The 26,485-nt window shown below is 61.5% G+C and overlaps 2 protein-coding genes and 1 non-coding gene across 9 annotated transcripts in view; 1 reads left to right on the top strand and 2 right to left on the bottom strand.

Annotated features, from left to right (window-relative positions):
* Positions 1-11,464, top strand: part of PTPN23 (protein tyrosine phosphatase non-receptor type 23) — a 37,292-nt gene extending 25,828 nt beyond the window's left edge. Inside the window, exons 3-25 of one of the 2 annotated variants that reach the window (XM_066350652.1) lie at positions 2,671-2,798; positions 2,992-3,068; positions 3,764-3,813; positions 3,972-4,103; positions 4,368-4,448; positions 4,542-4,673; positions 4,759-4,806; positions 5,199-5,255; positions 5,380-5,438; positions 5,618-5,697; positions 5,802-5,916; positions 6,007-6,072; positions 6,447-6,592; positions 6,856-7,167; positions 7,250-7,404; positions 7,488-7,639; positions 7,729-7,908; positions 8,017-9,751; positions 9,825-10,009; positions 10,097-10,201; positions 10,277-10,415; positions 10,489-10,602; positions 10,726-11,464. In XM_066350652.1, the coding sequence (XP_066206749.1) occupies positions 2,671-2,798; positions 2,992-3,068; positions 3,764-3,813; positions 3,972-4,103; positions 4,368-4,448; positions 4,542-4,673; positions 4,759-4,806; positions 5,199-5,255; positions 5,380-5,438; positions 5,618-5,697; positions 5,802-5,916; positions 6,007-6,072; positions 6,447-6,592; positions 6,856-7,167; positions 7,250-7,404; positions 7,488-7,639; positions 7,729-7,908; positions 8,017-9,751; positions 9,825-10,009; positions 10,097-10,201; positions 10,277-10,415; positions 10,489-10,602; positions 10,726-11,205 (4,728 nt within the window). In that variant the 3' untranslated portion in view covers positions 11,206-11,464. Of the gene's footprint in view, positions 1-2,637; positions 2,799-2,991; positions 3,069-3,763; positions 3,814-3,971; positions 4,104-4,367; positions 4,449-4,541; positions 4,674-4,758; positions 4,807-5,198; positions 5,256-5,379; positions 5,439-5,617; positions 5,698-5,801; positions 5,917-6,006; positions 6,073-6,446; positions 6,593-6,855; positions 7,168-7,249; positions 7,405-7,487; positions 7,640-7,728; positions 7,909-8,016; positions 9,752-9,824; positions 10,010-10,096; positions 10,202-10,276; positions 10,416-10,488; positions 10,603-10,725 lie in introns of both variants that reach the window. The other variant, XM_066350653.1, reaches the window with a different exon arrangement.
* Positions 11,465-11,755: 291 nt separating this feature from the next.
* Positions 11,756-26,485, bottom strand: part of SCAP (SREBF chaperone) — a 52,192-nt gene continuing 37,462 nt past the window's right edge. For 5 of the 6 annotated variants that reach the window (XM_066351648.1, XM_066351650.1, XM_066351651.1 and 2 more), the window contains 20 exons: positions 25,460-25,617; positions 24,955-25,175; positions 24,492-24,597; positions 23,796-23,968; positions 23,330-23,456; positions 20,875-20,987; positions 19,354-19,448; positions 18,399-18,497; positions 18,083-18,301; positions 17,022-17,398; positions 16,485-16,673; positions 15,739-15,940; positions 15,543-15,658; positions 14,945-15,458; positions 14,603-14,688; positions 12,990-13,072; positions 12,738-12,895; positions 12,511-12,591; positions 12,190-12,396; positions 11,756-12,114 (listed from right to left, as the gene is read on the bottom strand). In XM_066351648.1, the coding sequence (XP_066207745.1) occupies positions 11,869-12,114; positions 12,190-12,396; positions 12,511-12,591; positions 12,738-12,895; positions 12,990-13,072; positions 14,603-14,688; positions 14,945-15,458; positions 15,543-15,658; positions 15,739-15,940; positions 16,485-16,673; positions 17,022-17,398; positions 18,083-18,301; positions 18,399-18,497; positions 19,354-19,448; positions 20,875-20,987; positions 23,330-23,456; positions 23,796-23,968; positions 24,492-24,597; positions 24,955-25,175; positions 25,460-25,617 (3,570 nt within the window). In that variant the 3' untranslated portion in view covers positions 11,756-11,868. The remainder of the gene's footprint in view (positions 12,115-12,189; positions 12,397-12,510; positions 12,592-12,737; positions 12,896-12,989; positions 13,073-14,602; positions 14,689-14,944; positions 15,459-15,542; positions 15,659-15,738; positions 15,941-16,484; positions 16,674-17,021; positions 17,399-18,082; positions 18,302-18,398; positions 18,498-19,353; positions 19,449-20,874; positions 20,988-23,329; positions 23,457-23,795; positions 23,969-24,491; positions 24,598-24,954; positions 25,176-25,459; positions 25,618-26,485) is intronic. The other variant, XM_066351652.1, reaches the window with a different exon arrangement.
* Positions 22,303-22,406, bottom strand: LOC136382659 (U6 spliceosomal RNA). Its single transcript, XR_010747285.1, has one exon. It is a non-coding gene; the product is annotated as a U6 spliceosomal RNA (small nuclear RNA).

The following is a 26,485-nucleotide window of genomic DNA, read 5'->3' as shown; positions in this document are numbered from 1 at the left end:
CCAATGGAGCCTCGGCTGCGGGAGGGGAAGAGAGAGACAGAGAGGAAGGAGAGGGGGGGGTGGAGAAGCAGATGGGCGCTTCTCCTGTGTGCCCTGGCCGGGAATCGAACCTGGGACTTCTGCACGCCAGGCCGATGCTCTACCACTGAGCCAACCGGCCAGGGCCTCCTCATGACTGTTTTAACAACCAGCTTGTACTTCTTAGTCCGTTCACCTTTTTCACCCATCCCCCACCACCCCTCTAGTCTGTTCTGAGTCTGTTTCCATTTTTTTTAAACAATCCTTTTCAACAGGAATTTTGGTAGTGGGCAGTATGACCTGTTAATAATGCTGTGACAAATACCCTCGTACGCTCATTTAAGCAGTTGCTTTTCTGGGTATCTTTTTTTTTTTTTTTTTACAGAGACAGAGAGTCAGAGTGAGGGATAGACAGGGACAGACAGACAGGAATAGAGAGATGAGAAGCATCAATCATTAGATTTTCGTTGTGCATTGCGACACCTTAGTTGTTCATTGATTGCTTTCTCATATGTGCCTTGACTGCGGACCTTCAGCAGACCGAGTAACCCCTTGCTTGAGCCAGCGACCTTGGGTCCAAGCTGGTGAATTTTTGCTCAAACCAGATGAGCCCACGCTCAAGCTGGCAACCTCGGGGTTTCGAACCTGGGTCTTCCACATTCCAGTCTGACGCTCTATCCACTGTGCCACTGCCTGGTCAGGCTCTTTCGGGTATCTTACTGTATCTTTTTTTTTGTGTGTGGTAGAGTCAGAGAGAGGGATAGAGACAGACAGATAGGAAGGGAGAGAGGTGAGAAACATCAATTCTTCGTTGCAGTTTCTTAGTTCATTGATTGATTTCTCATATGTGCCTTGACGGGGGTGGGGGTGGGGGTGGTGTTCCAGCAGACTGAGTAACCCCTTGCTCGAGCCAGCGACTTTGGGCTCAAGCTGATGAGTTTTGCTCAAATCAGATGAGCCTGCACTCAAGCTGGCGATTTTAGGGTCTCGAACCTGGGTCCTCCATATCCCAGTCCAATGCTCTATCCATTGTGCCACCGCCTGGTCAGGCTCTTCTTTTTTTTATTTTTCTTTCTTTTTTTTTTTTGTATTTTTCTGAAGTGAGAGGCGGGGAGGCAGAGACAGATTCCCACATGTGCCCTACCAGGATCCACCCAGCAAGCCCACTAGGGGGGCGATTCTGTGCTCATCTGAGGTGTTGCTCCGTTTCAACCAGAGCCATTCTGGTGCCTGTGGCAGAGGCCACGGAGCCATCCTCAGTGCCTGGGCCAACTTTGCTCTAGTGGTGCCTTGGCTACAGGAGGGGAAGAGAGAGAGAGAGAAAGGAGAGGGGGAGGGGTGGAGAAGCAGATGGGCGCTTCTCTTGTGTGCCCTGGCCAGGAATCAAACCCGGGACTTCTACACGCCTTGCTGACACTCTACCGCTGAGCCAACTGACCAGGGCTTAAAGATTTTTATTGAGTTTACAGTGGGTGGGAGCTAGAATGGGAAGTATCAATTCATAGTTGCTTCACTTTAGTTGTTGTTTGGTTGCTTTTTGTATGCGCCTTGACGGGGCAAGCCCAGGATTTCCAACTGACAACCTTAGTGTTCCAGGTCAACATTCTATCCAGTGTGCCACCACAGGCCAGGCTAGATCTTTTTGGATGTAGAATGGTGGGTCAACTTTTAAGTATGTTAATTTTTATTTATTTATTTATTTTTGTATTTTTCTGAAGCTGGAAATGGGGAGAGACAGACAGACTCCCGCATGCGCCCGACCGGGATCCACCCGGCATGCCCACCAGGGGGCGACGCTCTGCCCACCAGGGGGTGATGCTCTGCCACTCCAGGGCGTCGCTCTGTTGCGACCAGAGCCACTCTAGCGCCTGGGGCAGAGGCCAAGGAGCCATCCCCAGCGCCCGGGCCATCTTTGCTCCAGTGGAGCCTCGGCTGCGGGAGGGGAAGAGAGAAACAGAGAGGAAGGAGAGGGTGAGGGGTGGAGAAGCAGGTGGGCGCTTCTCCTGTGTGCCCTGGCCGGGAATTGAACCCGGGACTTCTGCACGCCAGGTGGACGCTCTACCACTGAGCCAACCGGCCAGGGCCTAAAAATACTTTTTTTTTTTACAGAGGCAGAGATAGACAGGGACAGAGACAGGAATGGAGGGAGATGAGAAGCATCAATCATCAGTTTCTCGTTGCGCATTGCGACTTCTTAGTTGTTCATTGATTGCTTTCTCACATGTGCCTTGACCGTGGGCCTTCAGCAGACTGAGCAACCCCCTGCTGGAGCCAGCGACCTTGGGTTCAAGCTGGTGAGCTCTTTGCTCAAGCCAGATGAGCCCACGCTCAAGCTGGCGACTTCGGGGTCTCAAACCTGGGTCCTTCCGCATCCCAGTCTGACGCTCTATCCACTGCGCCACCACCTGGTCAGGCACTTTTAATTCTAATGCATATTGTATATTGCATTGCAGAAAGATAGGGCCGATTCTGTCTACCAGCTCTGTCCTGTGGATGGTTTGTTGAATGACCACAGATGTGGCAGTGAGCTTTCTTTGGGTCCTGAGGTGTGCAGTGTCCCCGTTTGGATGCGCATATCCTAGGTGTTTGTGGGTAGACAGACCTGTCTTCTACCCCAAGTGATGGCCGCCTGCTTCTTCCATCCACACCCAGAGTGCTGTGCGGGTCCCACGTGACTTTGAGGGCTGCAGTGTCCTCCGCAAGTACCTGGGCCAGCTCCACTACCTGCAGAGTCGGGTCCCCATGGGCTCAGGCCAGGAAGCTGCTGTTCCGGTCACCTGGTGAGAGCTAGCTGGGGAGAGCTTGGAGGGTGCCGGGGGTGCCCCTCTTTGTCCCCTGCCCTCACCGAGCAGGGTGGGAGCAGCCTGGGGCCGTCTCCCAGGGCCTCCCTCCGGCCAGCCCCACACAATTGACAGCTGGCCTCGGGGCCCTGGGCCGCTCCTTCCTCAAGCTGATGGCGTGGCCTGTCTGCAGGACTGAGATCTTCTCAGGCAAGGCGGTGGCCCACGAGGACATCCAGTACGAGCAGGCCTGCATCCTCTACAACCTCGGTGAGCTGCTTAAACCCTTCCCGGTGGCCCTGCCTCCCAGCCCTGCGGCGCTGGATTTCAGCTCCGCAGCAGGCCGCAAAGGCGTGGCTGATGGAGGGCAGACACTGATTCTGACCCCTCCACTGCCTTCTCCCTGCCAGCGCCTCCTCTGGGTCCCGGAGAGCCACGCCGGTGGGGAGGGCTCTGCTGGGGCTGGCTGCCACCCGGCGTGCCGCTGTGGGCTCCCGCTGGAAGAGACGGTCAGAGTGGCCTCTCTCCTTGATGGGATAGTCCTGACCCCCCTTTTGACTTGATGCTGCTTCAGGCAGAAGGAAAACAAGATTGGCCACCACTGGCCTTGCTGTCAACCTTGATGACTTAGCTCCAGCCTGGCTCAAAGGACAGCTAGGGGAGCCCTAGAGTCCTGTGTAGACATCACTGACTCTTCAAGACTGGATTTCTAGGCTGGGGTCTCTGGACAGAGCCCCTCCTTCCTCCCCCTGCACCCCTGCTTGGTGTAGAGCAGGAGACTGAGCGGTGTGGCCAGACTTCTGACTTGACTTGTTTGCTCCAGCTTTGGTGTCCGTGGACCACTGCCCCAGTTCTCAGACCCGTTTTCCTGGCCACGGGTTTCAGCACTCCCCCTCTGCCTTACCATTGACATGGGGGTGAAGAGCCCCTAGACCAGCCTGACACCGTACCCTCTGCCTCCCCAGGTGCGCTGCACTCCATGCTGGGGGCCATGGACAAGCGAGTGTCTGAAGAGGTGAGGAGGGAAGGGGCAGTGGGCGGGTCATTGGACATAACCAGGGAGGGCGGCTGAGAATTCTCAAACTCCAGAGGTAGACCGAATCCTGCCCTTGGGCATGGACACAGCAGCTGTCGGGCACTGGCCCTGGCCACCTTTCCTCTCTTCCCTCCCAGGGCATGAAGGTCTCCTGTACTCACTTCCAGTGTGCAGCAGGGGCCTTCGCCTACCTGCGTGAGCACTTCCCTCACGCCTACAGCGTTGACATGAGCCGCCAGATCCTCACTCTCAACGTCAACCTCATGCTGGTGAGGTGCCCCTGTTGGAACTGAGTTGAATCCAGGGGAGGGGACAATTAGGGCTGGACTCTAGACCAGGTCCTGTCAGGTGGCAGTGCAGGACAAGCAGGGGCCTTGGCTTTGATCTGAGAGCTTCAGGTGGCTCAGGAATAGGCCCGGGCCTCTTGGAGTGGGGAGGCTGGAGGAGAGGATGTGAAGAGGGCATCTCTGGGTCCGCCCGCTGGGAAGGGAAAGACCTCGGTGTTTGAGGGGGTGTACCCAAACTTGTCCCAGGGCCAGGCTCAGGAGTGCCTTCTGGAGAAGTCAATGTTGGACAACAGGAAGAGCTTTCTGGTGGCCCGTATCAGCGCACAGGTAGGGACGGGGGTAGAGGGTGGCCCTCAAGGGACTGAGAGCAGTCCTTTGGTTTACTGCTGATGCCCCACTGACAACCCATCCCGGCCCCAGGTGGTGGATTACTACAAAGAGGCCTGCCGGGCTTTGGAGAACCCTGACACCGCCTCCCTGCTGGGCCGGATCCAGAAGGACTGGAAGAAGCTGGTCCAGATGAAGATCTACTACTTTGCGGCTGTGGCTCATGTGAGGGCACGTGGCCACTGGCTCTGGGCTGGGCTGAGTAGCCACAGCCTGAGAAATAAGTGGTGTCCTCTCTTCTTCTCCCCAGCTGCACATGGGGAAGCAGGCTGAGGAGCAGCAGAAGTTCGGGGAGCAGGTGAGTGAGTGGTGAGGCGCGGGGCTGTTTCCAGCCGTTAGCAAGATGCCAATGGGGTCCCTTCCTTGCAGAACAGGGGAGGTGGGCTTCTCTCTGCCTCTCACCCCCACATCCCGGGACATCCCCCTGCTGCAGGCCTCATCCTCATCCCTGGGGACTGAGGAGGCATGGCAGACTCCTTGGGGGGCTGGCTGGTGGGAGGTGTAAGCTGTGGGGAGAGCGCAGTGTGATGCTAATCTCTGTGCTCTTGGCTTGGCTGGCACCCGGCTGCCTCCTCAGCTTCTTGCCTTTAATGGGTCATCTGATGGCCAGACAGAGCTCGGCAGGGTGGCAGGAAGAGGAGAGTTCAAGCAGGGAAGGACCAACCAGGTTTTGTCCACTGTTCCCCACAGGTCGCATACTTCCAGAGTGCCCTGGACAAGCTCAATGAAGCCATCAAGTTGGCCAAGGTAAAGCTGGGGAGGGGCTTGCTGCCCCTCAGAGCCCTGAGAGTGCAGGGAGCAAGCCTGGAGGGCTGGGGGAGTCCTGCACTGGCCCGAATTGATGCCGAGCCCCTGCGGCCCTCCCCTGCAGGGCCAGCCTGACACTGTGCAGGACGCACTTCGCTTTGCTATGGATGTCATCGGAGGAAAGTGAGTCTGGGGTGGGGGCAGGGCCTGGTTCCCTGTGAGGAAAGTCTCGGCCCTCTGCTTGCATTCTTGGGAGGAAGCCCCTAGTGCCAGCGAACAGTGGCCCACGTGGGGACGTCAGCTCCTGGATCCCCGCTGATTGTCCAAGACTCCCCCTCACTTTCCCTTCTCTGGACCCCCAGGTACAATTCTGCCAAGAAGGACAATGACTTTATCTACCATGAGGCTGTCCCGGCACTGGACACCCTTCAGCCAGTAAAAGGTCTGAAGCTGAGGGGAGGCTGAGGGTCAGGGCGCGCGGAGCAGGGGTAGGGCAGGCGGACGAGGTGTGTGTGGGCCTGGGCTCGCCAACTGTCTCCCTCCTAGGCGCCCCCTTGGTGAAGCCTTTGCCAGTGAACCCCACAGACCCAGCTGTCACAGGCCCTGACATCTTCGCCAAACTGGTACCTATGGCTGCCCACGAGGCCTCGTCACTGTACAGGTGGGTAGGAGGGGCTGGCCCTGTTCTCTGCCCTTATGGGATTGGGACATCTCAAGACACAGGCTTCAAACTGCTCTGTCACTTCTGCAGTGAGGAGAAAGCCAAGCTGCTTCGAGAGATGATGGCCAAGATTGAGGACAAGAATGAGGTCCTAGAGTGAGTGTGGGTGTGGGTGGTATGGGGGTCACATACCAGACCTCGGTGGGTCCTAGTGCCACCTGCAACAAGGATAGTGGTAGCGAAATGTGCCCAGTGCTGCCTTCCCCACCCAGGGTCTTGTGTGCTAGATTTATAAGGTGAGAGTCATGGGTCTTGTGAGGGGACGTCCCTTCTGTACCAGTGTTTTCAGCAGTGCCCTGAGCATGTTCTGGGGGCCAGGCCAGACCAAAGGGTGGAGGTCAGGTGTTGTTTTGCTCTCTGCTAGGACCTCAGACCTATTCTGAGTGGTGGGGGGCTCACTAGTGCACTCCTTTTACATGTGAGGTCTTGGGTCAGCACCCAGCACCCACCCGGTCCTGCTGCCCCCACAGCCAGTTCATGGATTCAGTGCAGCTGGACCCTGAGTCAGTGGACAACCTCGACGTGTACAACCACATCCCACCTCAGCTCATGGAGAAGTGTGCGGCCCTCAGCGTCCGGCCTGACACTGTCAGGAACCTCGTCCAGTCTATGCAAGGTGCGGCGGGAGGGGGCGGGCGGGGGCGGAGTGGGGATGTGCACGTCGTCTGCTGCGGCCTCTGTGTCCCTTCTTCACCCAGGATGGCGGAGGCACCTGGTCCAGTATCTCTGGCACAAACACCCTCTCTCATGCCGCACCGTGTCTGCGTTGCTCAGAGCCCTGGGCTGCACACAAGCCCTTGGCTGAGGGGACGGGCCAGGGTGGGTGTCTGGTCTGCCTGCTTCAGGAGCTGTTCCCTCTTTCCCCATCCACACCCGCAGTGCTGTCCGGTGTGTTCACGGACGTGGAGTCCTCTCTGAAGGACATCAGGTACCTGCTGGAGGAGGATGAGCTGCTAGACCAGAAGTTGCAGGAGGCACTGGGCCAGACAGGGGCCAGCTTGGCAGTCTCCAAGGCCGAACTGGCAGAGGTGAGGCGAGAATGGGCCAAGTATACGGAGGTCCACGAAAAGGCCTCCTTCACCAACAGTGAGCTGCACCGTGCCATGAACCTGCACGTTGGCAACCTGCGCCTGCTCAGCGGGCCCCTGGACCAGGTCCGGGCAGCCCTGCCCACGCCAGCCCTCAGTCCAGGTGAGCATGCCCAGCCGGTGCCCGGGGGCTGAGACGGCTGCGGCTTCTCCGGCCTCACTGCCCGCTGCCCATTGCCGCCCAGAGGACAGGGCGGTGCTGCAGAACCTGAAGCGCATCCTGGCCAAGGTGCAGGAGATGCGGGACCAGCGCGTGTCCTTGGAGCAGCAGCTGCGGGAGCTCATCCAGAAGGATGACATCACCGCCTCGCTGGTGACCACGGACCACTCGGAGCTGAAGGTGGGTGGGGGCGCCCTGACTCGGGGCCCCGCGCTGTGGTTTCAAAGCCCTGAGTGTCTGTCCTCCGCCCCCCACTCCCTCAGAAGCTCTTTGAGGAGCAGCTGAAGAAGTACGACCAGCTGAGGGTGTACCTGGAGCAGAACCTGGCCGCCCAGGACAACGTCCTCCGGGCGCTGACGGATGCCAACGTGCAGTATGCGGCGGTGCGGCGGGTGCTCGGCGAAGTGGACCAGAAGTCAGTGCCCGCTCCTGTGCTCTGGCCCCAACGCCTGCCCCGTGTTCGGCTCCGCCTGTTCACCAGCTGCCGGCCCTTCTGCTCACTAGGTGGAACTCCACGCTGCAGACCCTGGTGGCCTCCTATGAAGCCTACGAGGACCTGATGAAGAAGTCCCAGGAGGGCAAGGACTTCTATGCAGACCTGGAGAGCAAGGTGGCTGCTCTCCTGGAACGAGCGCAGTCTGCCTGCCAGGCCCGCGAGGCTGCCCGTCAGCAGCTCCTGGACAGGTGGGCGTGGCCTGGGATGGTGGGCGTGGCCCTGGGACTGTGGGCAGCTGCCGTCCAGACAGGCTGGGCTGATGGCGGGCTGGCTCCGCCTCTTCCATTGTCCCCCAGGGAGCTGAAGAAGAAGCCACCCCCAAGGCCCACCGCCCCCAAGCCACTGCTGCCCCGCCGAGAGGAGGGGGAGGCAGGGGAGACCGGAGATGCTCCGGAGGAGCTGCACAGCCTGCCCCCCGCTGCCTTCCTGGGGACTGCTGCTGCACTCCATTTTGCTCCGGGCCCCTTCCCTAGCTCCACGGGCCCGGGACCCCACTATCATTCGGGCCCCCTGCCCCCTGGCAGCTATTCGGCCTCCACACAGGGGATGCAGCCGAGGATCCCCCAGGCCCCAGGGCCCCCTGCAATGGCCATGGCACCTGGACCTGCTGTGTACCCAGCCCCTGCCTACACTCCAGAGCTGGGCCTCGTGCCCCGATCTTCCCCCCAGCACAGTGTGGGGAGCAATCCCTATGGGGGGGCAGGGCCACACCCCCCAGTTGCCGGTCTGCCCTCGGCCCCACCTCCCCAGTTCTCGGGCCCAGAGTTGGTTGTGGGGGTTCGGCCAGCCACCACCACAGTAGATAGTATCCAGGCTCCCATCCCGAGCCACGCGGCACCCCGGCTGCACCACACCCCTGTGCCTCCCCAGCCCTGTTTCCCAGCACCCTGCCCTCAGCCACTGCCCATGCCCTACGCCTACCCTCTGGGGCCCAAGCAGCCCCTCCCGGCAGCCCCAGCCCAGCCCCACTTTCCTTCTGGGATCCCCGCAGGGTTCCTGGCCCCCAGGATGGGGCCCCAGCCACACCCCCCACAAGCGGCTTTTGGGGCCCCGCCCCCTCAGCAGCCTCTTCCACTTCAGCATCCCCATCTCTTCCCAGCCCAGGCTGCAGGACTCGTGCCCCCCCAGCACCCCTACCCCTTCGCTCCTCAGTCTGCTGTCCTGGGGCAGCCGCCACCACCCCTGCACACCCAGCTCTACCCAGGCCCCTCTCAGGACGCCCTGCCCCCTCCTGCGGGGGCTCTGCCTTTCTCCAGCCCCGGGCCCCCTCAGCCTCCCCATTCCACCCTGGCATATGGTCCCGCCCCTCCCCCCAGGCCTCTGGGCCCCCCGGCAGCCCCCCTCTCCATTCAAGGCTCCGCACCTCCTGGCCAGGCCACCCCCAGTCCCCATCTGGTGCCTTCACCTGCCCCATCACCAGGGCCCGGCCCTGTACCTGCCAGGCCCCCTGGGGCAGAGCCACCGCCCTGCCTACGCCGAGGCGCTGCGGCCGCAGATCTGCTCTCCTCCAGCCCCGAGAGCCAGCATGGCGGCACTCAGCCTCCTGGGGGTGGGCAGCCCTTGCTGCAGCCCACTAAGGTGGACGCTGCCGAGGGCCGGCGGCCTCAGGCCCTGCGGCTGATAGAGCAGGACCCCTACGAGCACCCGGAAAGGCTGCAGCAGTTGCGACAGGATTTAGAGGCCTTTCGGGGCCAACTGGGCGACGCGGGAGCTCTGGACACTGTTTGGCGGGAGCTGCAAGAGGCGCAGGAACACGACGCTCGCAGCCGCTCCATCGCCATTGCCCGCTGCTACTCCCTGAAGAACCGGCACCAGGACATCATGCCCTACGACAGCAACCGAGTGGTGCTGCGCTCGGGCAAGGACGACTACATCAATGCTAGCCGCGTGGAAGGGCTCTCGCCGTACTGCCCGCCCTTGGTGGCCACCCAGGCCCCTCTGCCTGGCACAGCCGCAGACTTCTGGCTCATGGTGCACGAGCAGAAAGTGTCGGTCATTGTCATGCTGGTGTCTGAGACTGAGATGGAGAAGGTGAGGGAGTGCTCGGGCGGGGGCTCAGGACAGGTCCTGGAAAAGCAGCTGTAACCCTCTTTTTGTCCCTCAGCAAAAGGTAGCGCGCTACTTCCCCACTGAGAGAGGCCAGCCCATGGTGCACGGTGCCCTGAGCCTGGCACTGAGCAGTGTCCGCACTACGGAGACCCACGTGGAGCGGGTGCTGAGCCTGCAGTTCCGTGACCAGAGTCTTAAGCGTTCGCTCGTGCACCTCCACTTCCCAACCTGGCCCGAGCTGTGCGTCTGCTGCCCTGGCCGGCTGGGAGCATGTTGGGGTGGGGTGGGGGAGCCCATGGGCAGGTGTGACTCCAATCCACCCCGCAGAGGCCTGCCCGACAGCCCTGGGGACCTGCTGCGCTTCATCCAGGAGGTGCACGCGCATTACCTGCACCAGCGACCTTTGCACACGCCCATCATTGTCCACTGCAGGTAGGGGGTGGGCAGACCAGCTGCCAAGGGTTGGGGGGGGGGGTGTTCTCGGCCTCACTTCCCTTCTTGCTACAGCTCCGGGGTGGGCCGTACGGGAGCCTTTGCCCTGCTCTACGCAGCCGTGCAGGAGGTGGAGGCAGGGAGCGGGCTCCCTGAGCTCGCTCGGCTGGTGAGGCGCATGCGGCAGCAGAGGAAACACATGCTGCAGGAGAAGGTACATCCGGGCCCGGGAGAGGCGCCTGCCTGGGGTGGGCTGCTCCTGCTGACCCCGTCACGTGCCTTTGCAGCTGCAGCTCAAGTTCTGCCACGAGGCAGTGGTGAGACACGTGGAGCAGGTCCTGCAGCGCCATGGCATGCCCCCGCCCTGCAAACCTGTGGCTGGTACAAGTACCAGCCAGAAGGTAAGGAAGGAAAGGGCTGCTGAGATAGTCAAAGCCTTGTGGACTCATTCACCCTTTCCTGTCTGGCTGCTGGGATAGCCAGAGCTTTGTGGACCCCTTCTTCACCCACTTCTGTCTTTTCAGAATAACCTTCCGCAGGACTCCCAGGACCTGGTCCTTGGTGGGGACGTTCCCATCAGCTCCATCCAGGCCACTATTGCCAAGCTCAGCGTACGGCCTCCTGGGGGCTTGGACTCCCCGGCTACCTGCCTGCCAGGCCCTGGAGAGCCCCCAGGCTTGCTGCCAGCCAGCCTCCCGGAGCCCCCCCAGCCCCCATCCTCCTCTCCGCCCCTGCTCTCTTCACCTCTGCCAGAGGCCCCGCAGCCCGAGCAGCAGCAGCCAGTTCCCGAGGTCCCCAGCCCAGGGCCCCCGTCGTCCTCCTTAGAGCTGCTGGCCTCTCTCACCCCGGAGGCCTTCTCCCTGGACAGCTCCTTGCGGGGAAAGCAGCGGATGAGCAAGCAGAGTTTTCTGCAGGCCCACAATGGGCAGGGGCTGCATGCTGCCCGGGCCACCGATGACCCCCTCAGTCTTCTGGATCCACTGTGGACGCTCAACAAGACCTGAACAGGCTCACCTGCCGGGTCCTTAACACTACGTCATCTCACCTGTCTGCCTGTGTCCAGCAGGCCCTGTTGAGGTGGGCCCGAACCCTCCCATTCCTGCTGCCTTTAGCCCTACCTGGCCCGGCCCGCACCCCTGTGGGGTGGAGATGTATTGCAGGCTTTGGGTCAGGTTCTGTTCCTCTGGGACCTGACATCTTTTCAGCTCTTTGCTGTTAAAGTAATAAACCAACCTGTTCTGTGGCCAGTGTCTGCCCCTTGCTGCCTCCGAGAGGGAGACTGAGCCCTAGTGCCGCCACTGGAAACCTGGCACCTTCAGTGAGCTTGCATAGGTGGGAGGGTGGCGTTGGGGCCATCCTCGGCTTCCACACCTCTGAAGCGGTTGAGAAGGCCTCCCCCCACCCCATCACCATCCCCATACACTTCCTGTCTGGCTCCTGCCCGCCTAGGGCAGCTGAGCTGGGAAGGGCTTAGGGAGTGCTGGAGGCTCAGGCACAGGAAAGAGGAGCTCCTGTGAGGAAGACGCAAGTGGCTCATGAGGCCCCCGGCAGGTGTGGTTTTTAAAAAAGTTTAATATTACAGTCCTGAGGCAGGACAGTTCAGAAGCAGCTTCTGGAAGACTCAGCCACTCCCCAGTCTAGGTCCAGGACATGGGCGGCCCCGGCCCTCAGTCCAGCTTCTCTAGCACGGAGGGCACGTACACCAGGCTGAGCTCGCTGCCGAAGTTGCAGACGATGGCAGCGTTATCCAGCACCAGGATCTGGCGGGCGGGCTGGGCCTCACTGTTCTTACCCAGGTAGACTGTCTGTAACAGGTCCCCATAGTTTAGGTCCCAAAAGGAGACACAGCCCTGACCACCGGTCACCAGCAGGTTGTCTGAGATGACACCCAAGCTTGCACCACAGCCCAGATCCTAGAGGCAAGGACACGATAGGGTCAGTGTCAAGTCCTCCCAGAAACAGGGAGCACCTGGCCCCACCCTGCCTACCTGCTGGATGGAGTTGAGCATGACGCCTGTGCTGCGGTCCCAGATGTTGATGCGGTCGTCCAGGCCACTGCTGATGACGCAGGAGGTGGTGCAGGTGAGGGAGGTGACATCCCCACAGTGAGCGGACATGTGACTGACCCGGCTGCCGGTCAGCACGTCCCACAAACAGATGGCTCCATCCTGTCCTCCACTGGCCAACACCATGGTCTAGAGGAGCCAGCCCAGGGAGCCGGGTCAGTGACAGAAACCTCGGCCCTGTGGGTGGGGGCCCTCGCTCCACCTCCCAGGAGTCAGAAACAAGCCCACCCATGGACCCCTCACCTGGTCAATGTACACAGTCGTGATGGCCCCTGAATGGCCCTGCAGGGTGAAGAGGCAGCCCGAGTCCTCCAGACGGAACACCTGGGGCAGGGATGTGTATCAGCTCCAGAGTGCTCCACGGGGCCAGGAAGTCCCTTCCCCAGGACACCTCCGGCCTCTGCCCGACCCCCAGGCCCCATCCCCTGTGCTAGGTCACTGCAGTGCCCAGAGACGGAGCCAGCTCTCACCCGCAGCGTGTGGTCTTGGCTCCCAGTCACGAGGCGCCCAGCAGCAGCCTTCAGGGCTGTGATGGGTTTCTGGTGTGCGCAGGGCACTGTGTGGGTCAGGCGACAGGCCACCGTGTCACTGCTGCTGTACATGGGGGCTGTGGGAGAGCTGCCCTGCCCTGAGGACAACAGGCTAAGTGAGGGCGTCTGAGAAGACACCTTGCAGACAGACCCCGTTCTCCACCCACTAGACACAGGCCCAGAGCCTCTGACCTCGGAACTGCAGGGGGCTGAAGGCAGCGTGGCTTTCTAAGGAGAAGAAATCCAGGGAACCATTGAGCCGGGCAGCCACGATTCTGAAAGAAGAACACGGCCAGGGGGCTCATCCTCAGAGCCCCCAGCCTTGGGACCAAGCCCACAGGCTTGGCCAGGCTCAGTGAGACCCCGGCCAGGAGGGAAGCACAAGTCACTCTTACCCTCTGCCCGTTTATTCATCTTTGAGATGGGGACACTAGTCCCCACCCCATAAGGGTGGGCCCGTTAAAAACCAGCATGTGGAGGGCTCCCACAGCCTGGAGATAAGAGAGGCTTCTGCCTGACCTGTGGTGGTGCAGTGGATAAAGCATTGACCTGGAAATGCTGAGGTCACCAGTTCGAAACCCTGGGCTTGCCTGGTCAAGGCACATATGGGAGTTGATGCTTCCAGCTCCTCCCCACCTTCTCTGTCTCTCCTCTCTCTCCCTTTCTCTCTCCTCTCTAAAATGAATAAAAAAACTTAAAGAAAAAAGAGAGGCTTCTGAGGAGGGAAGCAGGACCGGAAGTGGAGGGCTGTTTGGGAGCAGCAGCAGGTGCTGCTGTCTTGAAATCAGCTTTGAAACAAGCACCACCCACTCCATTTGCTTTTTCCACAAGGAAATAGGATTTTCTTCACTGCCCAGGTGTTCACAGGCACAAGTTAACAAGCAGAGATGGGAGTATTTTCCCACTGGCCCCAAAGCCTGGAAGCGAGTAGAGTTCAAAACCATACTCCAGCAAAAGGCAATGTTTCTAACCTGCCCATGAACGAGGGCCCACGGCCAGGGGAGACATGGTACAGGGGGAGGGGGGAGAGGGAAAGAGACCAGTCACCAGGAACTTTAAAGGTTGGGCTCATGTGTGTGGGCTTTCCCTAAGTCGAAAAACAAGCAACAGGGAAGCATTTCTAAGAGTGGGAGTGTCCCAATGAACTTGGCCAAGCTGGAGGGTGGCATGTTAGCCAAGGCTTGTGAGAGACGCCTGTGACGGCAGGAGTGACAGCTGCAGGAATGAGAGCTCAAGGCCAGAGGTACCTCTCCTACCCCAAGAAAACAAAAGGCTCCAGCTTAGATAGTGCCGATGGTCAGGGGCCCTGGAAGGAAGAGCCAGCCTGGAATGGGCAAGTGAAGCATTGAGAAGGATGTACCTGGGCTCCCAGAGTGGGAGACCCCCCCGCCCCCCAGCCAGGGAGTGTGCAGGTGGAGCCCGGGACCACCATAGCCAAGAGCATGCTGAGGTGGGAGCTGAGAGCAGGCATCAACAGTCGAGTTTTAAGAAGGTTCTCCTGCAAATGTACTTTTCTATAACAGAAAACAGCCAAGGAACTCAAAGGTCAGCACCAACAGCCTTCTGAGAGGCCTCTCCAGAGGGGTAAGGAAGGAGACCATGGACGGGGAGCTTACCAGGTGTCAGGCTTGGGCCTAGGTGCTCGCACCCACTTACCGCCCTCCCATCAAGGGGGACCAGCAGCGGGACACCAAGAAGGGCAGTCCAGCCACACACAGCAGCGAGGGGAGCTGGGACTAAAACCTCTGTGGCCAGGCCAGGAAGGGCTGGGATGGCGGGCACTGAGTTAGGCGCCTGGCACTCACCTTCTGTCCAGAAAGACGAGGGCGGTGATTCCCGAGGACACCTCCTCACTGCTGCAGCGCAGTGTTCCCTCGATGGCGTCCCACACCTGCAAGCCCAGGGCCATGAGCACCTGCGGCTGGACAGGCCCCGGCCCCTGCCCACCTCCAGCCGGCCACTGCTCTGGCCCCCTGCCCTCCCCAGCCCCTGCCCACCTCCAGCCGGCCACTGCTCCGGCCCCCTGCCCTCCCCAGCCCCTGCCCACCTCCAGCCGGCCACTGCTCCGGCCCCCTGCCCTCCCCAGCCCCTGCCCACCTCCAGCCGGCCACTGCTCCGGCCCCCTGCCCTCCCCAGCCCCTGCCCACCTCCAGCCGGCCACTGCTCCGGCCCACCACAATGAGGCTGCCCTGCAGCTCCAGGCTCCAGATGGAGCCGTTGGCACTGGGGGCCCAGGCGACGGCTGGCGAGCTCTTCTCAGAACAGCCACCCTCGTCCTCCGGGGTCTGAGGCAGCAGAGGCCCTGGGGACGGTGGGCGCAGGGCTGGCGCGTGGACTGGAGCCAGCCCCTCCTGCTGGTACACTCGCTGCACCAGGCGGCTGAAGTCGTAGCCCGGGTTGTCCCGAGAGCGGCCACAGCCCACCCGGTGCCTGGGCTCGGGCTGAGCAGGCTCTGAGAGCCGTGGCCGAACAGAGAAGTTGGTGTCAATCAGGCAGGTGAGGTCTGGCTGGTCCCCGAAGAGGGGAGGTGACGGAAGGCCCCGGGGACAGTGCCGCAGCGGAGGGCTGTCCCCAGGCTCCTCCGGGCCACTCTTACCGCTGTCCGACAGCCGCTCCCAGCTCTCCTGAGCCTCACACACGCTGCTACTGTCACGGCGCTGCCTGCGGGCAGGAGGGGGGTAAGGACAGCAGGGACAGCGGGGACAGCAAGGCATGGGGTGGGGCCTGACAGGGGCGGACACCTACCTGGGGCGCGGGATGCGCGTGAGGCAGTCCCCGGTCTGCGCGTCCCACACACACACGTGGCCCGCCAGGCAGCAGCTCACCAGCAGCATGCCGTCACTGGCCAGGCACTCGATGTCCTGTGGGGCAGCACGGCCGTGGGCACGGGCACAGGACAGGCGCAGCCCAGGCCCAGGCCCAGGCGTACCCCCACACTCACCATGAGATGCCCACGCAGCACCAAGGGCACAATCTCTGTCTCGGGTGGCGCGTAGCCGTAGTCATCACAGGGCAGGTCTCCTCGCCGCCGCCGGCCAGCCCCGCCGCCTGGCTGCCCATAGTTGCGCGGGCAGAGCACGCGATAGAGACAGAGCAGCAGCAGCACGAGGACAATGCCCGCCGCCAGGCCCAGTGCCGCCACCCTGCGCCCAGAGGGATGCCGTCAGGCACGCCTCGCCCACCTTGCCCACCCCGCCCACCCTGCAGTCAGGCACGCCTCGCCCACCTCGCCCACCCTGCCCACCCCGCAGTCAGGCACGCCTCGCCCACCTCGCCCACCTCGCCCACCCCGCAGTCAGGCACACCTCGCCCACCCTGCAGTCAGGCACACCTCGCCCACCCTGCAGTCAGGCACACCTCGCCCACCTCGCCCACCTCGCCCACCCTGCAGTCAGGCACACCTCGCCCACCTCGCCCACCTCGCCCACCCCGCAGTCAGGCACACCTCGCCCACCCTGCAGTCAGGCACGCCTCGCCCACCTCGCCCACCTCGCCCACCCCGCAGTCAGGCACGCCTCGCCCACCTCGCCCACCCCGCCCACCCTGCAGTCAGGCACGCCTCGCCCACCCCGCCCACCCCGCAGTCAGGCACGCCTCGCCCACCCTGCAGTCAGGCACGCCTCGCCCGCCTCGCCCACCTCGCCCACCCCGCAGTCAGGCACGCCTCGCCCACCCCTAGGGCCTTACTTGTACAGGGTGATGTCTCTGTGGGCCGGTGCCCCTCCTGGCCCCTTGGGGCCAGCCTCCCAGAGCCCAGCAGTCCCAGGCTGCGGTGGGGGCCAGGCACTGCGGCTGTCTTGAGGGTGCCGCCCCTCCAGGGCCTCCCTGGGATTCAGGCGGAGGGTGACTGGGATGACAGGCAGCAGACTGATGTATCTGGGGCCGAGCAGTGAGCAACCTCAGTCAGCCAGGAGGCCTCAAAAGGGTCCCTCCTGCCAACATCCCCCCTACTCCCCACACGACTCAGCTCAATCTACCAAACTCCCAAGACCGCCCTGAGAGCAGGTCCCTGCTGCTGGGGGCATGGGAGACCCCTCCCAAGCCCAGTCTGGCACCTCAGCCTTCCATCAGACACCAGCGCCCAGGCAGCCAATACTGTGGTGCGGGCCAGGCAACGATCCAAACCAGTCCTTTCCTGCCCCAGGGCGAACAGGGATGTTTGGGGACAGTGAGCTGCTGTCCCCAAACGGGAGGGGAAGTGGCGACTGGTATGTCCCACCTTACCTCTTGGCCAGTGTGATGTTGTAGTAGCTGAAGAGTGTTGGCCAGTGACGGAAGGACAATTTCCTCCATAGTTCCTCATCCTCAGGCCCCCAGGTGACCTCTGGGACAGGGCTGTCATGTACGCCCTCTACCGGACCCCGAGACTCGGGCCTCTGCCCAGGCAATGTATGATTCTCGGGTAGCTTAGGGGCATCCGGTGAGAAGATAGAGAAGGCAGGGTCCGGGTGGCTGGCGGGCAGCACGCCCCCAGGCACAGGCATGGGAGTCAGGGCACCCTCGCCCAGGGGGCTCTGTTCCGTCACCTGGGCAGCAAGGTAGGTGCGCAGCCCTGCTGGGTCTGTGTACATCAGGATGCCAATCCAGACAACGGTGCCAGCCTGCAGTGGGGCGTCGGGTGCTCAGCAGGAGTATGGGGCAGCCCAACCCCCTGCTGGCTTGGCCCTCGCGCATGGGGGGAGAGGACGACGCCCCGACTATCCATCCCTCTGCCTCCCCAAGTCCTCCCACTACCACCTGGAGCCAGCTGCCATTGGAGGGACCTAGTTCCCTTTCCATGGTCAGGGTCTGGGTTTCCAGGCAATGGAAATGCATCCTCAGGTCTGATACAGAACCTCCCCACCCCTAGCCCCCATCTCAGGGGGGACCACAAAGCTGCTGCCATTCCCATGGCAAGAGGGACCAGCTTCCTGCCCTGCTCCGTTGACACCCACAGATCCTGGTCGCCCCCTTGCTTTGACTCCTTGGGCAAGGCCCTGTCCGCCAGCAGCCAGCCTGCTCCTCCTCCGCTGCCCCAGCCCAGCATTTCCTGATGCCCGCATAGTGCTAGCGGCCAATGAACCTCGACTCAGGCAACAGTGCTGGTTCCATGCCCGAGCACCACATTTAGCAGGTGCCCACCCCGGGTCACTCTGGGGAGATGACGACCCCACTCATTTCTGGGGACAGGAGAAGCCACCAGGGTCTGAGCGGAAGGAAGGCACCCATCCCCCTCTAAGGCAAAATGCAAACTTCAAGAGGGACTTGCAGGCTGGCTCTCGGGTGAGGGCAGGGGTGGGAGGTACCATGATGAGACGCTGCGCCAGGCGGGTCCGGGCCAGGAAGTAGACGACGCGCAGCCGCTTGGGGAGCCGCAGGTTCCGGAAGGAGGATGGCTGCAGCGTGATGGTGTGCGGGGTGGACGGCCGCACAGCCAGCTGCCGCTCAAAGCGCGCTGGACGCCCCACTGGCTTAGTGGGGGGCAGGCAGGCTTCAGGGGGCAGCCGCTTGTTCAGGTCCGCCAGCTGTTCAGGCACAGGGGTCAGGGCCTGAGGCTGTGGCCTGGGGTGAGCACAGCCAGGGCCGAGGAGAAGGGTGGGGTGGGGCTCTGTCCACTCCTACCTCCATCCGGCGGATGTCAATGGACAGGACGGTGGTGAAAAACAGCATCTGAAGGAAGAAGTCAGACACCAGGCCCACGACGGCAAAGAGACAGAACTCCTGGAATCAGAACAGACGCTCAGCAAAGAGGTGTCTTTCTGAATCTGGGCGTGGCCAAAGGACAGTGCTGGCGGCTCCCTCCCTTTCCACCAGGGGGCAGCAGAGACCTCTGGAATCTTGACCCAGATGAGGCTGAAGAGTGGGTGCTCTCCCTGAACCTTCTGATCCCCCTAGAGAGGAGAGTCTGATCCACTGGAAAGCTCTGAGCTCCACCAGCCTGCACCGGGCAAGCCCCATCCTGCTCATAGGCCGTGACCAGCACCTACCCAGAGCCAGGTCTTACCCCTACCAGGGCTCTCAAAAAGGTTCCTGGCCAACGGAGGGAGAGAGAGGCCAAAGGGACTTACGGTGACTCGGCCCTAAGAGGGAACAAGCTCTGTCCCAAGATGGCCACTCTGGGCAATGGAGGGTGGACCTCCTATAGGGGTGGGGGATGTGTCTAGAGGCTGCAGCTGGGGGTCAGGAAAGATGGGAGGGGGCAGTGTCATCATGTCCAGGTCCTCCCCAGGGCTGGCCGCCTCTTCCCTCGGGTGGAATTCTAGGCAGCCGCCAGCCTCTGCCCTGCACACTGAGCCCTCCTGCCCCGTGGCTGAATGGCGGAGAGTAAGAAGATGGTCCAAAGCAGAGCCTGCAGGCTGGGCACTCAGTCCCGCTGCCCGCCAGGGCTTCCTGTGCTCTGCACCTGGCCCGTCAGGAGCACTGTGCATGCTAAGCACCATCCTGGCGGCTAGCAGGGCCCGTATCATAGGTGAGGTTCCTGCACTGAGAGGGGTGCACCCTGCACCTGGCTGCTCAGCTGGGGAGCCCCGCAGAGGCCCCACACTCAGCCAAAGAGTGGCCCCAGGGCCTTCCTCACCTGGATGGCGGGCACGAGGGTGAAGTAGCCAATGAGGATGATGCCGAGCTCTGTGGCCATGTTCTTCATGATAGACCAGCTCTCACAGCTGAGGCCTGCAGGGGCAACAGGGCCATGGGGCCAGCGCCTGACCTCTGCTCCCCGTCTGCCACCACCTAATCGTCCTCAGAGGGCCAAGACATGGGACAGGCACCCAGCCTTCCGCTGCAGCCGGTCCCTGCAAGGGCCACACCCTTCAGGGCTCTGCTGCTGCCTGGGCTCCCAGGGGCGGCCGTCACCGAACAGCTGCGGCAGGAGGGGACGCCCGGGGTGCTGGCTGAGCAAACCAACCGCCACCCATGCCGACGCATCCACCTCCACATGGTGCCCCTGTCCGGTGCGCACGGGCACGGTGTGTGTGTGCCTGCCTGCCATGCGGCAGAACGGCTCAAGGGACGGAAGAGCTAGCTCTGTTCCTCCTCAGGGCCTCCCCACGGCGGGCCCCGCTACCCCATGGTCACAGTGCGAGGCTCTGGGCTCCTCCCGGGTAAGGGCCACTTCCCTGAACCTCCTTGGAACTCCACATTCAGAGCAGGGCCCGGCCGCCCACGGCTGCCCGCAGGTCTGCAGACTGAACAGCCTGCCCCCACCCTGTCCCCATGGACAGGCGGGAAGAGGAGGACAAGCATGCGAGCTCAAGGTCTAGAACCCAGTTCCCCAATTTCTGCCACTGAGATGATGGGTTTCCTGGCAGCTGTGCAGACAGCAGCTCTGAAGTGACCAGCCCCAGGCCTACTGCGCTGGAGTGACAGGAAAAGAAGTCACCAGCCCGGGCAGGAGCCACCACTCAAGAGCCCCACAGCAGAGTCTGGTTTGTCTTCCTAATGACCCATGAACCAGGACCAAGTCCAGTCTGGTGATGCCACGTCCCTCAGGACACGTGCTAACAAGCTGTTAGGATCTGGTGGCCCACCCAGTATTATGTGCCTGGGCTCCACTTCCTCAGCAGAAGAGGCGCACACAGCCTCCAGCCCGAGGCACCCCCCCCCCGCGGCATCACCCCCAGTCCCGAGCACACCCCCCCCGCGGCATCACCCCCAGTCCCGAGCACCCCCCCACCGCGGCATCACCCCCAGTCCCGAGCACCCCCCCGCGGCATCACCCCCAGTCCCGAGCACCCCCCCCTGCGGCATCACCCCCAGTCCCGAGCACCCCCCCCGTGGCATCACCCCCAGTCCCGAGCACCCCCCCCCGCGGCATCACCCCCAGTCCCGAGCACCCCCCCCCGCGGCATCACCCCCAGTCCCGAGCACCCCCCCCCGCGGCATCACCCCCAGTCCCGAGCACCCCCCCCGTGGCATCACCCCCAGTCCCGAGCACCCCCCCGCGGCATTACCCCCAGTCCCGAGCACCCCCCCCGCGGCATCACCCCCAGTCCCGAGCACCCCCCCGCGACATTACCCCCAGTCCCGAGCACCCCCCCCCGCGGCATCACCCCCAGTCCCGAGCACCCCCCCCGCGGCACCCCCCCCATGTTGGTACCTTGGGCAATGCGCAGCTTCACCTCGAGGTCCACGGGCGTGGAGACCACGGACTTGGTGAGCACCAGCACGTTCTCCAGCCCGATCACCACCACAAGGTACGGGAAAATCTCGCTGAGGACAGGGGGAGGTTGAAGACAGTGCTGAAGAGGCCCCCAGCACGGCCAGCTCTCAACAGACCCTAGCCCCAGGAAGCCAGAGGGGCTGTGGGGTTTGCAGCCCGTAGTGGGGGCTGCGAGGGACCCCCACGAGCACAGGGCAGAACCCTCACCCCCCCACAGCTGCCCCAACAGGGCCCTGGCTACAGCACTCCGTCTGCAGGCCCCCACGCCACCCCCAGCATGGCGGAAGGAGCGCTGCCCTGTCCTCCCACACGGGCTCCCCGGCCGGGCAGACAGGGTCCGCCCCACAGCAGCACCCCAGACCCAGCCACAAAGACTGGATCAGGAGGTGAGAACAGCCAAAAGCAGGGGTCGGGAACGTACACGGGTCGTTGTATGGCTCTCACGGAATTACATTTTAAAATATGTGGCGTTCATGGCTCTCAGCCAAAAAGGTTCCCGCCCCTGGCCTAAAGCATGCTCAGCTAGGAGCAGCGGTGCTAAGCGGTTCCTGAGAGAACCGCCGGCTCTCCGAGACCACAGGCTCGCATTGCTAGTGCAGGACCACGAGAGGAGGCTGCCCCAAGGGCAGAGCCGGGCGACCTCCCCAGGACCTCTGCTGTGGGGCGGGGAAGTGAGGGCTCTGCAGAGGCCACAGTGGACAACTACGGAGGAGGGGTGTTGAGCACCAGCAGGTTCAAGAAAGGAGGCAGGTGTTCTAAGAGCAGGGAGAGGAACAGAACACATACAATTGCTGTTTCTGCAACAGCCTGACAAACCAAGGGAGGGACAGGCCATTGGTTAGTACAAACAGGTGGGCAGGGCCAAGGAGACTGTAGCCTGAAAACAACCCAGGGAAGGGCCCCCAGCCTCAGATTCAAAGAGAAATGGCAAGGGAAAGCAGTTATCAATGGAAAGGTGACAACTTATAGAGGGTGCCTGTCCTTTTTTATTTTTTTAAGTGAGAGGAAGGGAGATCATGAGGCAGACTCCCACATGCACCCTAACCAGCATCTGCCTGGCAATCCCATCTAGGGCCAATGCCTCAGTACTGAGCTATTTTTAGCGCCTGAGGCTGACACGCTTGGACCAACCAAGCTATCATAAGTGCCAGGGCCATGCTCGAACCAACTGAGCCACTGGCTGCAGGAGGGGGAGAGGGAGAGAAGGGGAAATGGAGGGGGAAAGAAGCAGATGGTTGGTTCTGTGTGCCCTGACCAGGGATTGAACCTGGAATAGCCACACACCAGCTGAAACGCTATCCACTCAGCCACCAGCCGGGGCCAACCGGTACCTTTATTTATTTTATTTTTTTTCTTTTTCTTTTTTAAAATATGAAACACTTAACGAATTTGTGTGTCATCCTTGCACAGGGGCCATGCTAATCTCTGTATTGTTCCAATTTTAGTATATGTGCTGCCGAAGTGAGCACCCAACCGGTACCTTTAAAAAAGCTTACTCTAGCCTGATTAGCGATAGTGCAGTGGACAGAATGTCCACCTACGACACTGAGTTCCCAGGTTTGAAACCCCAAGGCGCTGGCTTAAGCACGAGCCCATCCAGCTTCAGTGTGGGATGACTGGCTTGAGCCCCCCCCAGTCAAGGCACGTATGAGAAGCAATCAATGAACTAAAGTGACACAACTACAAGTTGATGTTTCTCATCTTTCCCCATCTGTCTCTCTCTTGCTAAAAAAATTAAAAGCTCTCAGCCCTGGCCGGTTGGCTCAGCGGTAGAGCGTCGGCCTGGCGTGCGGGGGACCTGGGTTCGATTCCCGGCCAGGGCACACAGGAGAAGCGCCCATTTGCTTCTCCACCCCCCCCCCTTCCTCTCTGTCTCTCTCTTCCCCTCCCGCAGCCAAGGCTCCATTAGAGCAAAGATGGCCTGGGCGCTGGGGATGGCTCCTTGGCCTCTGCCCCAGGCGCTAGAGTGGCTCTGGTCGCGGCAGAGCAACTCAAGAAGCAATATGAAAAACAAAACAAAACAAAAAAAAGCAATATGCACATGTGTATGAATGTAATATATAAAACACACATATCCATTAACACATTTGTATATATACACACATATGTAACAGCCATACATACCCATGCATAAACATACATGTACACAAACATGTCCTGTATACAAATATACACTATATATGTATACACATACCATATGTATGACATATATATACTGGTATACTACAAATGCATATGTATGAATACAAGCCAGGTAACTTACAGAGGAACAAACACACTTCTGAAATGTCAGAAAAAGAACGTGCCCACCCCCAAGCAGGCCCCGAGGTCCGAGGCTCTCTGGCCTGAGGACCCACAGCCTGTGGCCCAGTGGAGGCTGCTGGGGACCTACCCGCCATTGAGGGTCGGCGTCAGGCCGAAGAGTGTGCAGAGTCCCACGGACATGAGCAGGGAGCTGAGCACTGTGACCACGGCGGCCAGGGCCAGCCCCCACTTGGACTTGACCATGTCGATCTTGCCTAGAGGCCAGAGGGGGCACATCAGGGCAGCACCTCCCCTGCCCTGGCACACAAGGCCCTGAACTGAGTTGCTAGGAGCAGAGTGTGCCCTGACAGCAGAGGAAGGGGAGGCACCTGGTTCAACCAAAGAAAAGGGCAGCCACTTCACCTCCCAGTCTTAGGGACAGTGTCTCTGGGGGCCTAACCTAGGAAGCGTCTTCTCCGAGGAGCCCTGCACCCACCCAGGCCCCTGACACTGCTGGGGGACAAAGCCCTGGCTTTTGTGACCACAGGACAAGCCAGCTCAGGGGCAGCGGGGCCAGTGGGCCGGGAATGCCCGTTCTCCTTGCCGTGACCTACGTGTGGAGAAGTAGATGTAGGCAAACAGGATGATGTAGGTGGTCACGAGGGGGATGAGCTCGGCGACGCCAATCTCCTCCTTGAAGTGCACGTGGACCAGGCTCTCGGCCCGCAGGCTGCAGTTGGGGCTGGGGTGCAGCAGCATCAGGCGGGCCCGCAGGCTGCCCAGGAACCTGGTCAGGGCGGGGCAGGGCGGGCTGGATGGACTGTCCGTGGTGGTGCAGGGGACAAAGGCAATCCCTGGAAGGGGCAAAGCTTCCCTCCTCCCTGGGCCTGAGGGAGCATCTCCGTCAGGGAGCAGCAGCCTTTCTCCGACCGAGCACGCCACCGCCAGCCGAGGCCCCGGGCAGCCAGCTGGAGGTGGCTGCAGACCTCCCTGGCTAGGGAGCACCGGCAGTGCTCTGCTGGGAGGGCTCTCAGGGCTCGGGGGGCTGAGCAGTGAGCAGCTGGGGACCCCTGCCCTAGGCTCCAGAGACTAGTGGGGACACTGCTTGCCAGCTCTGCCCTAGTCTCTTCCTCTGGACCCCCGCAATGCGGGCAGTCAGCATCCCGCAGTCTAAGGGATACAAACACACTGACAGGAAGCCTACACACTGCACACTCCCGGGCACTCCGGCCACTCCAGCCGGCAAAGGGACTACTCAGAGTACCAGGGCACCCATAGCCCGGGCAGGGGCCCCGCGGCGGCATCCTCACTCGGCATGGTAGCGCCTGAAGACCAGCGTGATGGTGTACGAGGCCATCCTCTTCCTGCTGTACAGGCTCACCCCACTGTACTTCCCGGGGACGCCGAACAAGAGATCTGCAGGCAGACGCCAGACAGCACTGAACAGCCAACCGCCAACGGCTCCCCCACCCCACCTCCACCCTGGGAACAAGGGGTCACCCGATCTGCCAGAGCCCCATCAGAGAGAGCTCGGGAAGCCCTGGCTGGGTAGCTCGGTTAGATATCATCCTGATACACCAAGGTTGTGGGTTCGATCTCCAGTCAGGGCACATACAAGAATCAACCAATGAATGTGTGAATAAGTGGACCGACAAATCAATGTTTCTCTCTCTCGCCCCCTTGCTCTCTAAAATCAATTAGAAAAAAAGAAAAGAGGGCGCGGTGACTGACTGACAGGCCCTGTGGGTCCTCGGGAAGCCGCCCTGAAGGCACCTTTAAGCGTGGCTGAGGTCTGCAGCGTCTTGGGCTCGTGCTGGTGGATGGTCCCAATGATGTCGGGGTCGGCGTGGAAGTGCTCCCGGTCATTCTGCCAGAAGTTGGCGGGGGACAGCAGCAGGCACCCGTGCTCGGGCAGGAGGTTCCGCAGCTTCCTGAGGCCCGGCAGCAGGTCGGTCACCTGCAGGCACACCTCCTCCAGGCTCCTGGTCCCGGAGCTGTGCGGGAGACGGGACAAGGCAGCTGTGTCCGCAGCACAGAGCAGGCCCCGCCCCTCCTGTAACCCCTGTGCAGCGCGCCGTCTGAGACACAGCGGCTCTCGGCCGGTCACGGGGTCGGCCCAGGGGACACCTTCTCTGTCCGACACCTGCGGACGAAGCTCAGGGCCCCGGCTGTGCTGTCTGCGGAGGTGCAGGGGGAGGGCAGCCACAGCGGACCCCGGCTGGAGGACCACCCTCCTTCCATGCAGGCGGGTCAGGGGGGCTGGGTCCTGGAGGAGTACCTGTCTCTCAGCACGTGGTTCCGCACCTCCTCCACCAGCTGGAAGGCCCGGGACAGAGGGGGGCGGAACACGTCCACTGTCAGCAGGTTCTTGTGCCAGGGCGACACTGAGGACTTCACAAATATCTGCTGGACATAAGCCACTGGGGCCCCGACATACTGCAGAGGAAATGGGGACAGCAGGAAGGTCAGCCCACCAGGGAGGAGAAACAGGGCCATGCTCAGACAGGGCAGCTCCCGGGGCAGAGTGCTCTGGGGCCCAAGAGGCAGCCTGTGAGCGGGAAGGTGCCCACAGGGGCAGCCTCCCCATTCGGAACCGCTTCCCACACGTTTCAGGGCCCCAGGGTCAGCAGTCTGGCCCACAGGCTAACCGAGCCCGGCACCTGCTTTTCTGAATCAAGTTTTACGGGACAAGCACCCACCCCACTGTGTACTGTCGCTGCCGCTTTCAATGCCACGGTGTTCACAACAGAGGCCATGTGACTCGCAGAGCCTAAAACAGTCGCCACCCAGACCTTTATGGAAAGCGTCTGCTGACCTCGTAGCAGACCATTAGCTCCACAAAGGGTGTATGTAGCCTGTCTTACTGATCCTGGTTTTGCCACTGATAGGTCAGTGGGTTTTGAAGATCAAAAGACCCAGTTTTACACCCCATCTGCACGGCCTTGGCAAGGTTTGTGACTTCTGTGGGTCTCAACGTCCTTATCATGAAAGGAGGATAATGACATTCCTCTGTAGCATCGACACAGGCACATCCCCCCACACACACACACTGTGCACACACCACACACCAGTGACATGCACCAGACACCACACGCACACACACTGTGCACACACCACACACCAGTGACATGCACCAGACACCACACGCACACACACTGTGCACACCCACACACACACACTGTGCACACCCACACACACACACTGTGCACACACCACACACCAGTGACATGCACCAGACACCACACGCACACACACTGTGCACACCCACACACACACACTGTGCACACCCACACACACACACTGT

Source organism: Saccopteryx leptura, chromosome 10, assembly GCF_036850995.1.
Source record: "Saccopteryx leptura isolate mSacLep1 chromosome 10, mSacLep1_pri_phased_curated, whole genome shotgun sequence".
Lineage (NCBI taxonomy): Eukaryota > Metazoa > Chordata > Mammalia > Chiroptera > Emballonuridae > Saccopteryx > Saccopteryx leptura.
Note: the sequence above shows the minus strand (reverse complement) of the source record. Positions and strands in the feature narration are given on the sequence as shown.